This window comes from Dermacentor andersoni, chromosome 2, assembly GCF_023375885.2.
Source record: "Dermacentor andersoni chromosome 2, qqDerAnde1_hic_scaffold, whole genome shotgun sequence".
Classification (NCBI taxonomy): domain Eukaryota; kingdom Metazoa; phylum Arthropoda; class Arachnida; order Ixodida; family Ixodidae; genus Dermacentor; species Dermacentor andersoni.
Window position 1 is genome coordinate 73,704,440 of NC_092815.1, and position 13,566 is coordinate 73,718,005.

The 13,566-nt window shown below is 41.3% G+C and overlaps 1 protein-coding gene across 3 annotated transcripts in view; it reads right to left on the reverse strand.

Annotated features, from left to right (window-relative positions):
• Window positions 1-13,356, reverse strand: part of MRG15 (mortality factor 4-like) — a 66,843-nt gene extending 53,487 nt beyond the window's left edge. Inside the window, exons 1-4 of one of the 3 annotated variants that reach the window (XM_050188790.3) lie at window positions 13,020-13,356; window positions 12,649-12,695; window positions 12,503-12,570; window positions 6,176-6,262 (exon numbers count right to left, since the gene is read on the reverse strand). In XM_050188790.3, coding sequence (XP_050044747.1) covers window positions 6,176-6,262; window positions 12,503-12,570; window positions 12,649-12,695; window positions 13,020-13,047 — 230 coding nt within the window. In that variant the 5' untranslated portion in view covers window positions 13,048-13,356. The remainder of the gene's footprint in view (window positions 1-6,175; window positions 6,263-12,502; window positions 12,571-12,648; window positions 12,696-13,019) is intronic. The other 2 variants (XM_050188791.3, XM_055076974.2) reach the window with 2 other exon arrangements.
• Between the last annotated feature and the right edge of the window lie 210 nt (window positions 13,357-13,566).

The window sequence follows — 13,566 nt, forward strand, 5'->3', positions numbered from 1 at the left end:
TTTGGAAAGCAAACTGTAACAAGATCGCGGTACTATGCATTTTATAGGGACTGAAGATGTGCGCCAGAACTGCTGACCCAGCGAGAAAGAAGTGCGGCTGCGCATTCCCAGTGCACCTACTTGACGAGGTTTGCTTAAAGAGTGATGCTATCTTTGGTGCGCAAAAACACTGCCATGGCCACAGCAGGTTTTTTTCTTGTTTTTAGTTTTTGTTTATTTCACGGCTTTCTTTCTCATTAAAAAAAAAGTCTTCACGAATCCCAGGTTGTTTTAAATGGTGTTACTGATCATTTCTCAATGTCGTCCACAACTTTTTAAATGACATCTCATTGATTACATAAATTTACAAATTTAGTTAATTATACATATTCATGCATAACGAATGAGAAATATTCATGGTGGCCACCATGAACAACACTCATCAATGTGCAGTGAACGCCGTTCACATAGTGCCCTTGGGTAATTTTAAGTTCTTCGTGCCCTTCAGTTAAGATAGTAGAATACCACAGAATAAATTTGAAGTTGACGTAATGGTATTTGCATTTTTGGAAATAGTTCACATCGCTTGCCAAGAAAAACTGACAAGATATTTTTTCAACACAATAAAGGGATAAAAATGTTCACTGGCTTTCCGGTCTGTATCGTCTACCAATATTTTTAATACGCTCGATTATTCAGGCCTATTCGCGGTTCCACCACAGGCGTCATAAAGCCAGTGTAAAACGGCAACCAATAATTCATACGCCAAACAATGGTTTATTAAATTTTTCGTACTCGATCTGCGCAAGTTGCGTCATGAACATCATTGTCGCAAACACAATTTTGGAGGTTTGTGGTTTTGATGAATGTTTAATTATGACCCCAATTAGGCCGCTAAGCTTGACTAAATAGAAAACATTACATCATTGGCTTGCGTTCTGTGGCGACAAGAGCCTGATTTTGTGTGGTGCGGCCGGGCAGAGAGTTTTGTAGCCTGAGCGCACATTTGAATGACAACTGTGGTTGCCATTGGATATTTAACACCAAGAAGTTAATCAAAGCAAGCAGGTCGTTTGTTGGTGTGCTGCACAATCATTCCGGTAACCAGACGTGGTGCAAGTGCAAAATAGACTTAGAACGTCATACGCATGGTGTTCGCCCATTAATCGACGCAAATGCACCAATACAGCGCCAAACTGAGTGCTAAATTTACAATAAAACTGATGAGATACACTCTGAGCCGACTGTACGACCTTATTCATTCAGAGCAGCTTTTCTTCCAGAGTGACCCATGAAATGAGCATCAGTTCAAATCATCTTTGGCTGGTCCGCATATATGCAAACGTGTAACACTTTTATAAAACATTCGTAATGCACTGTATAGCACGAAATGGTTCTAATCTTCTTGTGGCCTAGTTACAATTATGCCACTAAACACACCCACAATGCGTGGGGTGAGCAGACTTGACCTCTCCTCATTTGTGTCAAGTGTATACTGAAAATGCCACCTGCATAAGTGGTGAAACGTCTATACCGTTTTGTTGTTAATTTGGTTTGTGAAGCCGGAGTAAACATTTTTTAAAACACCAACGCTTACAAAGACACCGACACTGAAACAGATTGCATGGCTTGGCTTGGCTTGCAGGGCTAAGTGCTAGCGCCCATGGTTGCGTGGTTGCTACTGAACACGCACATCCTGCTAAAATTTGGCAATTTCATTCGAAATTAGTGTTTTGGTGCAGGTTGGCGCAGCTCAATGGTTTGGTGCAAGATGGCACAATTGGTGCAGCATTTCCATCCCTGGTACACTCGTTCACACACATTACCTAGTCATGAGCATGAAAGGACATATGTCAATGCAGGTATGTACCTGGATAAAACATATTGAATTATTTTTCTTTTTTCATGTAACTGTGCGAAGGTATGCTCTCTGGGCAAAGCTCGAGTCTCATGCGTGTCATTAAAGGCACTTGCACAATTTCTGCAAGTATTTTCTGGCTCCTAATATAGTATGTGCAGGTGTAAAACTGCAGAATTTGAAGTTTGTTTTTAGCACTAGACTAAGCAGCTGTCATCAGTAAGCTGTAGTGCAGTGCGCCATGGATGACTTGCCACAATACAGTGACAGTTTGCTATGAAGCAGTGCTGTAGGACAGGAAAGTACTACTTGCAAAGCCCACCAACTAGTTTGCACAGTCACACACTTTATAGAAAGGAATGCAAGAAACTTCCACTGCTCATACCTTCCACTGCTCATACCAACAGCACAACCTGACAACAATCACTGTCATACATGATCAAGATTATCATGGTGTGCTCCTGCAGTGACCGGTCATCAGACATGACGTGCCTGATCAGCTGGGAAATAATAAGCCATCAGGGGAACTGTTTAAGTAACATATGCTACTTGGCAAATCCACGTAAGTGCATGTGCTGGAAGGTGGCTGATCTCACAATGACTGCATATGCAGCCTATAAGTGGCAAAAAAAAAGAAAGAAGAAAAAAGAAGATTTGTGATTTCATTTTGCTCACAAGTGATCACCAGAAAACTGTGATGAGAAATGGCAACAGTTGGCATGTTCCATTTTATAAAGTCTTTGACTGTGCAAATGACCAGAAGCTTTTAGGATATGGAAACCATGGAAAAGTTCAAGTAGTTCTCGTTCTAGGCACACAGCTTGCAATTAAGCATCACATTCTACAATTGTATAGTGGGAAGCCACACTGCATCCCTCTATTCCATCACAATGCATATTAAAGAGGTCCTGAACCACTCCTCAGGTTTGTTGAAAAAACAAAGCCTGCAAATATTATGCCAAGTAATAATGTTGGTCCAAAACTGTGTTGCAGCAAATAATGCGCATTGCATGCACACTGTTATGAACATCTCGCCAAATTTTGCAATTGTGTGTGGCTCATGGAGCTCGCAAGTGGAGTGCGAAGTCACCTTTCTCTCAAATGCCCTCTTTTCAACAAAAGCCTGCTCCTGACTCTTTTCTGGACACTTTATTTTGCAATATAGCAGATTCCCATACGCAGCAGCTATTGGCCAATAGCTGATATCAATCAAAAAGAGTGTTGGGATCAGTACACTTCTTGCTACTGTTACTGTGTATATTTACTGACGCAGTTTAATAAATGGGCAGAAGTAAGCGAAAATCTGCTTTTAAATTTCGATAACAATTATGTATTTCCAGAAGAAGCAGACCGTCATCTAGTCACACTTGGCCGCAGCTGCCTGCAAATGAATTAAACGTTGGCCACCCTGCTCATTGGTGTCGTAGCCGTCGGGTCTCACTAATTTCAACTAGTTTTGAACACTCAACTAGCCTCAAACCCTGTGAAACTTAGGTCAAACCACATGCATGCTTGCCAGAGTGCGCTCACTTCTGGCCACTCCTGATTAGACGCTTTGGCAATCTTCGCTTCGTATTGAGCTATTGATAGCCTTCAAAATGTGCAAGTTGAATGTGGCTGCTATCTGTCAGTCAAGCTGGTGAAAGACAAAGCCTGTCCATAACACAGCCAGACAGGAGCGTATGAGCATGAGCGCACACTCAGACTGACGTGCACAAAGCAAACGCTGTGCGGACACCGTGGGGTGGCACGACGAGTCCGCTGGGTAAGCGCACTGCAACTCGCTGAGGACAACCCCGTTTGATGCATTGTAGGTGCCAGAATCAGAAGTAGTGGCATCTACATGAACATCAAAAATCAAACATGAACTGCACGCCATGGTGACATTCAGTAGGCGAAGCATTGTGGGCACACCCCGCTGTGCCGTAGCTTTCACAGTGTAAGTCATTGAAGAAGGAACAGAAGGACTGCGAATGGCATGTTTTATTGCCAATAACTCCACCTCTGCTCAATTAATTGAAGTACTCTTTGCAGCAAAGTGTTTCAAAACACTTTAACTTCAAATGCATTTGTCCACTTCGATAAAGTATGGTTCAGGGCCCCTTTAAGCAGCAAAGATTTAGAAGTTTTTCGCAGCTTCCACATACCAAAATCTTCTGTAGGCAGATGTACATACTCAAGCAATGCTGCATCCGAACAGTGAAAATACACTGCTTACAAAAGCATAATTACAAGAAGTCTAATGACACTAGCCAAAACGAATGTTTTTTAAGTAAAACTGCCATGATACATCCTAAACATGCTAGTTCTTTGTAGATGAGTTCATCTAGAAAATAAACCTCGAATGCGATGTGCCACAGTTTGTGCAGGTAAGGCGCAAGTGAACTCAATCACAGCCAAAGATTAAAGGTTTGTACAGATGACAATACATGCAAGCAAAGCAAAAAGCAAGTGAAACAAGGCACTCACATTATTTTAGATATAATTTAGTTCGATCATTTGACTTTCAATGCACTTTAAAACACAAGCTGCTGAGCCAACAGGACATAAGCATAACTGCCAACCTGTGAACACAAAAATTTGTAATAATCCCACATCCTGTAGACATGCAGGATTGTAGAACCCTGCAGTGCAATTTTTTTTTTTTTGGAAGGTAGCCTTGAGTGTGCACCTTCTGTGGGATACATAAGCGCTTTATTGACGATGAATTTAGACACTGCACACAAGCAGCAGCAAATGTGAATCAGCAGAGACTGACAAGCAACACTGTTTTTATATCACAATTTTTTTTCTAGTGATTTGGCTGTTGCCAATTTTACCTGCTATAAGAACTTGTATGAATAAAGCTTTCTTGAAGCAAGTACCCCTCTGGTGTCATTTCCACACCAGAAGACTTCCGAGGGTATGATAACAGACTGGTGAGCGAAACTGTTTCGCAAACAGAATACTTCATAAAGCTTCATGCAACTTTTGTAGTATTGTAAGATGAGCCAAAATTTGTAAACCTTATGGAAAATTTGGGAGAGTTGGCAGGTATGAATACGTACTGATGCAACGTGCATTATTTGCTGCAAGTATTGGACCAACAATATCAGTTGGCATAATTTTATCACAAGGTATTAATATGATGTGCTGGCAAAGCAACTTTACTCAGCTTAGACAAACGCCTTTTCTACACAGAAACCACATGGTACAATCTAAAAGTTTATAACATACATTCATTATCTTTTACAAGAAATTATTGGCTTTACAGTTTTGTAAAACAAAAAAGTACGCTTTTAACTATACAGTTACAACTTTGACAAGTCTTATTCTACTTAGCAACACTGCATGTCATTCAATCTATAATAACAATAAATGATATGTTACAGGAAAATGCTGCTAATCAATCCTAATTTTTACTGGATTTCCTTTTTTGGAACCAGTGAATACCCCTGAGGTCTTTCAAGAAATTACTTAGGTTGCCCTTGCTACAATTCCTTCCTGTAAACACATTTTTTGTGCCTTGATGTTTTCGGTTGCTCATTGCACAATATTTTTACATGTATAATCTGTTACCTTCACCGCACACCAATATCTCCTTGTGATCAGTTTTTACATGATTTATGACAGAGTTTCTCTATCATTGTTTAGAGCCTCTTTTTATGCAGAGTAAGACCCCTGTGAACATGTACCTGACTGAACAACTTCCCTAACAAAACATTGTTGAAACCCTGCCCACATTTATGTAATACGTCTTCTGGTTTCTATGTCCTTTGAATTGAGTTTAACAGCAGACAAAGGTCAAAAAGGAGACAAGAGAAGTACTCTTCTGCCCTTTATCCGCTATAAAGTTTGTTAAAATCAATAAACAATGATTCAAGTAGCCGTCCCATGAGAAGTGATCTGTGGTATTCTAGGGCATATATTCACATGTGGTGAATCTGCATAATGTGATCTTTTTTTTCCATAACTGCCTGTATTAAGTTTTGCTGCCACTAAAAATCCCCCTGAAATTTTAGCTCTTGCAATGCACTATAGTGTGATAAACGTACAACTGTACGCATTATGCAGCACAGGCAGAATGATCTCAAGGGATGCACAGCAGCCAGGTGCATGTATTAGAATAGCTACATAACCAAGAAAAATCAATATCAAAAGCACTGTGTGTGGCAGCTACTAATGTGCCTTTTACACATGGCTTAAATTGAAGCCAAAAGCAACAAATATGCTTAGGCACTTGGAGGCAAACAGCAAGATATGCAGAAGCTGCATGAAACACGATGCACATGCTGCAAAACATGCTCATTGCATGTAATACCACATGATGTAGCATAACAAAAAGAAAGCAATGCTCACAGGTGCGCCTTCTCGAGTTCCTTTTGCTTTTGGAGATTAACATCATTGAACTTGAGTACACGGCTTTCAGGAACCCACTCGTCCCAACTGCAATCACAATATACTTCGATAAGCACTGATGAATATGAAATCAAATCTTCAAAGTGCTTCAAACTGTTGCTATACACGAAGTATTATGTAAAAAACCTTTGCAGATGTATGCCGATTCAGGCAACTTGCAGCCAAAGTCAGCAATGCTGCATAAAGGTTCTCACACCTTCCAGAAGTCCAAGGGGTTTCAGGTTCAGTTTTTTATTCGTTCATCACAATTTGTTACAAGAAATGGTATACAGACAAGGGTCCAAAGTCAGAGACTGCACTGGGACCCTTGGATTAGAAGTTATATAAATGAATAAAGAAAATACGGAGCAGAGAAACAAAATATAAAATAAGCAAAATATAACCAAGAAACTGAGTGATGACACGTGTAAAAGACAAAAGGACGAGGAAAGATGCACAGTCAATGGTAATTATGCAGCTTCTAATTAGCAAAAACACATAGGAAATTAATCAGGCAACAAATAATTCTTGAGTTTGTATTTGAATGAGTACAAGGTAGATGACAACTTGATGGAATATGGAAGACTGTTGCTAAGTTTAAGCATGCAAAAAGAGGAAGCCATCTTTCCGTAATTAGTATGACAAAGGCAACAGGAAATTTCTGTGTGCTGCAAATATTGTGTTATTAGGATTACGAAGGAGATCAGAACTAACAAAGTTGTAAGAAACTTGTTCAGTTAGTAATCTGAAAAATAATATCGCTAAATGATAGTTAAACAAATCAGTAACTTGAAGAATGTGGTTTGTACATAGTTGAGAAGGGGCGTTAGAGAAGAAAATGGCTTCGCGTTATAATGCGGATAGCCTGATTTTGAATATGCTCAATAGAGGAAAGATGAAAATGATAAGTATTACCCCAAGAAGCGATACCATAAATGATATGACTCTGAATGAAAGCAAAGTATAACGATAATAATACTTCTCTGGAAAAAAATGCACGTGATTTTAGTAGTGCTCTAATGCCAAATGCTGTTTTTTGTTTTATGAGTGCTATGTGGTTAGTAAACTTAAGGTGGGAATTTGATGCTGAGGAAAGAAGCACAAGTGGAGGCAGGAATGTCATGCCCATTGAGAGTTATGGTCGGAGAGCAAGGTAAATGTCTCTGTAATGACTTAAATAACATGAATTGCATTTTTGTAGGGTTTATAATTAGAAAATTGGCATTACACAATTCAGTCATTTTTCACTGATCACTGTTTAGTTTCAAAGTTAGCAAAAGTAATAATTTATCCGAGAGGGCAACAGTCGTATCGTCTGCATATAATATGGGTAGGATACAATTAAGGAAGTCAGGTAAGTCATCTATATAAATGGAAAATAATAGTGTACCTAAAATCGAACCCTGAGGCACTCCTTGGTTAATAATTTTGCTTTCAGAGAAAGCACAGTCTGTGTAAACTGTTAATTCACGATTAAATAGATAACTTTTTAATATATTAAGAGCTGGACCAGAAGTTTCAATAGACTCCTGTATAGTAAATAAATCTTTGTGGTTTATTGTATCAATGGCTTTAGTGAAGTCTAAAAAGACCGAGCCAACAAAGTATCCGAGATCAAGTGAATGTCGAATATAACCAGTTAATGTTAGCAAAGGCAAGTTAGTCGAATTTCCTGATCGAGAACCGAACTGACAGGGTTTCTGCAAGCTAAATTTGTTAAGGTAGCTGTTAATACGACTAAGTATTAATTTTTCTACAACTTTGCTAATTGAAGGTAAAATACATATAGGACGATAGTTTCCGACTTGAGCTTTGTCACCCTTTTTATGAACAGGAAGAATTACTTTACCTTTCTTTTAGACTTCTAGGAAATATACCGGATTTTAACATGAGGTTAATTATTTTACTGAGAGCATCACAAATAGTCAGTGCAACAAGCTTTAAATGAAATGCGGAAATTCCATCAAGACCAGGACTTATGTTCTTTAAGTTGTAAATATCAGTAAGGACTTCTTCAGCTGTTACAGGAAACAAAAAGAAAGATTGGTTGCATCAACTCATATGATAAACAGAAGGAGCATGGGTACTATTATAATTTTAATAAAAGTGATTACTGAACGCACAAGCAACACTAGGCGGATCAGTGATAGTTACATTATTGTAAATTACTTTTTCAATGGAACTGCCAGAATGCGGTTTGTTTTAATACTGTGAGAAATTTGCCCAAAAGTTTGCAAATGCTTTACTACGTATGGTGCAATTCCTTCACTATACCCAAACCTTTTTATACTTCACTATATCCAACCTTTAAAATTAAAAATTAAATTATGGGGTTTTACGTGCCAAAACCACGATCTGATTATGAGGCACGCCATAGTGGGGGACTCTGGAAGTTCTTTAACGTGCACCTAAACCTAAAACACGGGTGTTTTCGCATTTCGCCCCCACCAAAATGCGGCCGCCGTGGCCGGGATTTGATCCTGGGACCTCATGCTGAGCAGCTCAACACCATGGCCGCTAGGCAACCACGGTGGGTTATCCAAGCTTTCTACTTCATCTATGCTCTCTGTTATGTCCGACGTACGTTCCTGTACACTGCCCCGGCATACAGCGCGTTACAACAGCCTGCCCGAGGAGGGGGGTCTCCCACCCCCACCCCCTTGCGATATTTATTCATGCTGTCATACACCGCCGACCAAAACAACCCCTGGCAGCAGAAATCATTCTGGATTTTGTCTAGCATCTCTTTTTCATGCTCAAAAAGACATTTCAGCATGAACATTGCGAACTCTAGCTGGATTTCGTGGCAACACCCATGCACCTGGAGTCGTATAATGCAGGCAAGCAGGCAACCCTATCCAAGCACAAAGTTTCAAGGGCATTTCAATGATGAGCGGGCTTGTCGTGGCATCTCGCGGAGGCCACTGAATCCACAGAGCACATGGATTTCAATTCTGAAACTTTATGGGTATAAAGTTCTCATAAACTTTTGACACGAACAGTGCATTGACATTTCCAAAGTTGTGCATTAGATTTTCAATTCCGGAAATTTGTGGGTTTAATGTTGTTACAAACATTGGGCGTCAAAGGTTCATTGGCTTCAGAATTCTAAACTTGCACAACAGACCATACAACAGGACAAGCTAAATCTACACACTATCAGACAAGTTGACAGGTGTGCAGCGAGGTCCGATAAGACGAAGCGTTGTGGTAGTTCATTTGCGCCATCATGTCACAGAACAGAATATCAACATTTTTTTCACCTGCGCCAAAGCATCCATGTCAAGACACTAAAGCCAGCAAAGATAATTGCGTTCTTATGTTGTTCTTTTTTTGTACTTTGACTTTTATTCAGGAGGAAACATTGAGCCTCTTCCATTTTTCTTTTTCTCACTACCCGTGGGCTGCCAGAGCCAGCCAGAGCACATGTGTTTTAACGCGGCAGCGTTAAGGAGCTCGTGTCGCAGAAAAGCCGGTGTTATCGGCGGCGTTGGCCGTGAGCGAGAAATGGCGGAAGGCATTTCATAAATAAAAACAACTTGCAAGATGGGCTGGGTGGGAATCGAACCAGGGTCTCTGAGTGTGAGAGGGAGACGCTACCACTCAGCCACAAGTTCAATGCTTCAAAGCGGGACAAAAGCACCTCTAGTGAATGCGGTATTGCCTTAGAAACGTGCCGTAGAAAGTTATACTGTGGTGTATATCGGTAATTATGAGCATGTAAATTACAGAAGTCGCAGTTGAACGAGTAGCGAAGTACGTTTCCGCTACATTTCTTCTGCGCTTGGCACACATGCAGAGCCATCTTGCGGCAAACACAGAAGACCCCCTCCTCGCAGTGTACGGCGCTGCCCCGACAGGTGGCCCACCACTCGCCTGCGTCTCCCCTTCGTCTCGTTTGAGCGCATTGGGGCCGTGCGGGGACCAGTGTGAGGATGCCCCAATACCTTTGCGTTTAATAAGTTTTCTCGCTCGCTCCTTTTCCAACTTCCAGCATGCGTCACTCGAACCATCATGTTTAGGCGACGCGGCTCCTCTTTCCGCTCACAGCGCGATTCCTAGGTGCAGCGTCCGATGTAGGACGCCTCCAACGTGATTGTGGCGCCGTAGCGCATCTGCTGAGAAAGCGTCCCCTGCGATGTGTGCCGTGCTGCTGGCGAGGAGTCGTGCGTCTGCGTGGTGCTCCCAAGCGAGATAGAGGACGATCCCATCAAGGTGTCAGCCCCATGAAGCCTTAGGCTTCTGTGAATCTGTGATTGCACAGCATGTTTATTTGCCTTGTTTGATGCATTATATACAGTGACTTTTTCTTAGATACGTAGATTTATTGGAGACTTATACATATATATTTAAATACCTTGTTGCGAGGTTCTGTGTACGCACGCAGTGAACTTTGTTTCCGCTGACACTTTTGTGCCCTATCACACATAAGTGACACACAAGTGTGGGTACAAATGTTGTTTAATGCTCTCATACACTGGGTTGAACATGGTTGCGTGACATAATGGATGCTCCAAAAGTTTAACAGCATGGTGTAGGGAGGTTTTTGACAGCTAAAGGCATTTCCCAAAAAGAAATTAGTCGCCGTATCACTGCCGTGTATGTTGAACTTGGCATTTCATTGGCCACTGTGAAGCACTGGAGCAAACGGTTCAAAGAAGGACGTGAAAGTTGCAAATAAGATCCAAGACCGGGCCAAAGCTGCTGTGCAATCAATCCCAATACAATTGCAAAGGTTGATGAGCTGGTTAAACAAGCATGGAGGATAAGCATCGGTGAATTGGCAGAGCATGCAAACATCAGCCATGGTGTGACCAATTCAGTTGTCGGCTCTTGTGTGCGCAATGGATGCCAAAGATTTTGAACCACCGCCAGTAGATGGAGAGGTTGGGCGCTGCCTTGACTCATCTGATCTGGTATCACAATGAGGGTGACGACTTCTTGTCTGCAATTCTGACCGGGGATGAATCATGGTGCCACTATAATGAGCCTGAAACAAGACGGCAAAGCTTACAGTGGAAACATTTGAATTGACCACCCCAAAGAAAGCAAAGGCAGTCATTTCCACCGGAAATGTGTTGTTGACTTATTTTTTCCTAAGCCTGGAGAGACTACCAATCGTTTCCTATATTGTGAAACGCTGGATTGACTGCGTGTCACAATCAAGAGCAAACGACATGGAAAATTGACAAATGGAGTCATCTTGCTCCACGACAATGCCCGTCCCCACGTAGCTGATGTGGTGAACACAAAACTGGCAAAGTTCAAGTGGGAAACGCTCCAACATCCGCCTTACAGCCCAGACCCGTCGCTTTGCGACTTCCACATTTTGGTGCAATTGAAGGAACAGCTCAAGGGAACCAGATACGTGTCGGACGACGACGCGAAAGAGTCGGTTACAGACTCTTTCAAGCAGCAACCCAAGGAGTTTTATGATATGGAAATCACGCAACTCGTTAGTCAGTGGGGTAAATGTCTAAATGGTCATGGAGACTACTTTTAAATAAAGTATGCCGTTTGTCATATATTCACATTGGCTCACTTTCAGTTGCCTCGCCCTCGTATATTTTGCAGAACTCCAGCTTTTTATATGTGCTCTCTGTTGCGACTATAATTTCGGTGCAATTACTCACAATACATGACCAGTGACAGCTGCTCCTGCGCAATACATTGGAGCAAAGGACAGCATCATTAAGATTTTTCCCTGGCCGTTGCATTTGCACAAAAATGAAAACAAGGTTCTTGAATGACAAAGCTTCATTAAAATATTTGTTCTCAACTTGTTCATCTCATGGCCTTTACATTTTTCATTTCAGCGCCATGCACTGCTTTACTGTTTTCGAACTGATATAGCTCTAAAGTTTGTGTGATATTTTCTTTTAGATTCATGTGTAACATCAATTTTGTCCGCTTTAGGTGTACTATTATATGCAATTCACAGAATTGTGATCTCATTTTTTCTTGCCGAGTTACAGAGCTGTAAACTTGATTGTTTCGTTTTTTGAAACTGTTCATTTTTGCCAATTTTAATAAAAAAATTGACGACCTAAATCAAGAATTCGAAACCAACAGTCACTGTGTTTTCAGTTTTATTTTAAATGCAACAAACTTTGTCAAATTTGGTGCAGTGGTTGCCGAGAAAAACGAATTCTCCTTTTACATGTATTTAGATAGGAGCACCCAAGCTAAAGCTTCCTCTTAAAAGCTTACTGAAATGGCGAAGTCGCTGATGAGGCAAAGGCCACGTGACACAAAGCATGACCCAAGATATCTTGAGAGGGTTCTTACTTTTTGTTCCAGCCACTATAATGGATGAAGTACTTGGTTTGCTTGTCTTTAACCTGTGCCTTGATGCACTGAAACAAAAATAAAATAAAGACGTGGCTTCGGAGTGAGATGGATCCAAAGTGCAAAATACTGTCAAAACTACTTACCTTAGCTTCATACAGCAGCGGCCCGTGAAAACATAGAACCTTCTCGCCTAGAAAAAAAAAAAAATAGCAAGCCGAGAGTTACACTCGGCAACAATTCAGCGGTGGAGCACAAGACGGACATAGGAGTTGAAGTAAATCACGGGTGAAGGAAATACGACGATCTTACGGATGCTGCTACCATTGGTAGAAACGGATACAACAATGCCGCGAACAAACTCGTATTCCCACTTGGCTATTTAACTCTTACCAGCGCGTATTTGACGACCAAACCTTCTCAGAATTACTAGAATAACTCCCCGGAGTTCTGAATACATTATAAGTAGTTCACATCAACAATAAGCACTAAATTAAGAGATAGCTTGTCATCTTACCGTCTTGAAACCGAGCTTTCGGCGCCATGTTGTTTACCGGTGAAGTCAAATAGACGAATAACCTCCGGCCGCTCCTGGTGCCCCTGACCGCTGCCTCGAGCCTGTGTGAGGAAGCCTGTGTGCCCGAGAACTTTGGCCCAGGTAGCACTAAAGTACTTTAGGCACTTTAGGGAGCACTCGACTGGCCTTCGTGTAAAATTATATAAGCGCTGAGGCAGGTAGAGCTGCGCACTTTATTGAGGTCTGTGCTTCGTTGTGTTTCTGATTATCCTTACGAGTAGATGGTGATCCTTTTACTACCATAAAAGCATACTCTGCGTGGCTCACAAAAGGCACGCGCTTCTTTAATGGCAATAATTTAACCTGGATATTCAAGCTATGCCCACAAAGCATCCTAAATATTTTTAAATTAGTTGGGTCGTTGGGTTGTGAGTACATGCAAAATAAAAGGACTTTCATAATTAATTTAATGAAACACATGTCACAAATCCGCACGTGGAGACTGTGCGTTCGGCTCCCTACTGGAGGCAAGTTGTTTTTTCGTCCA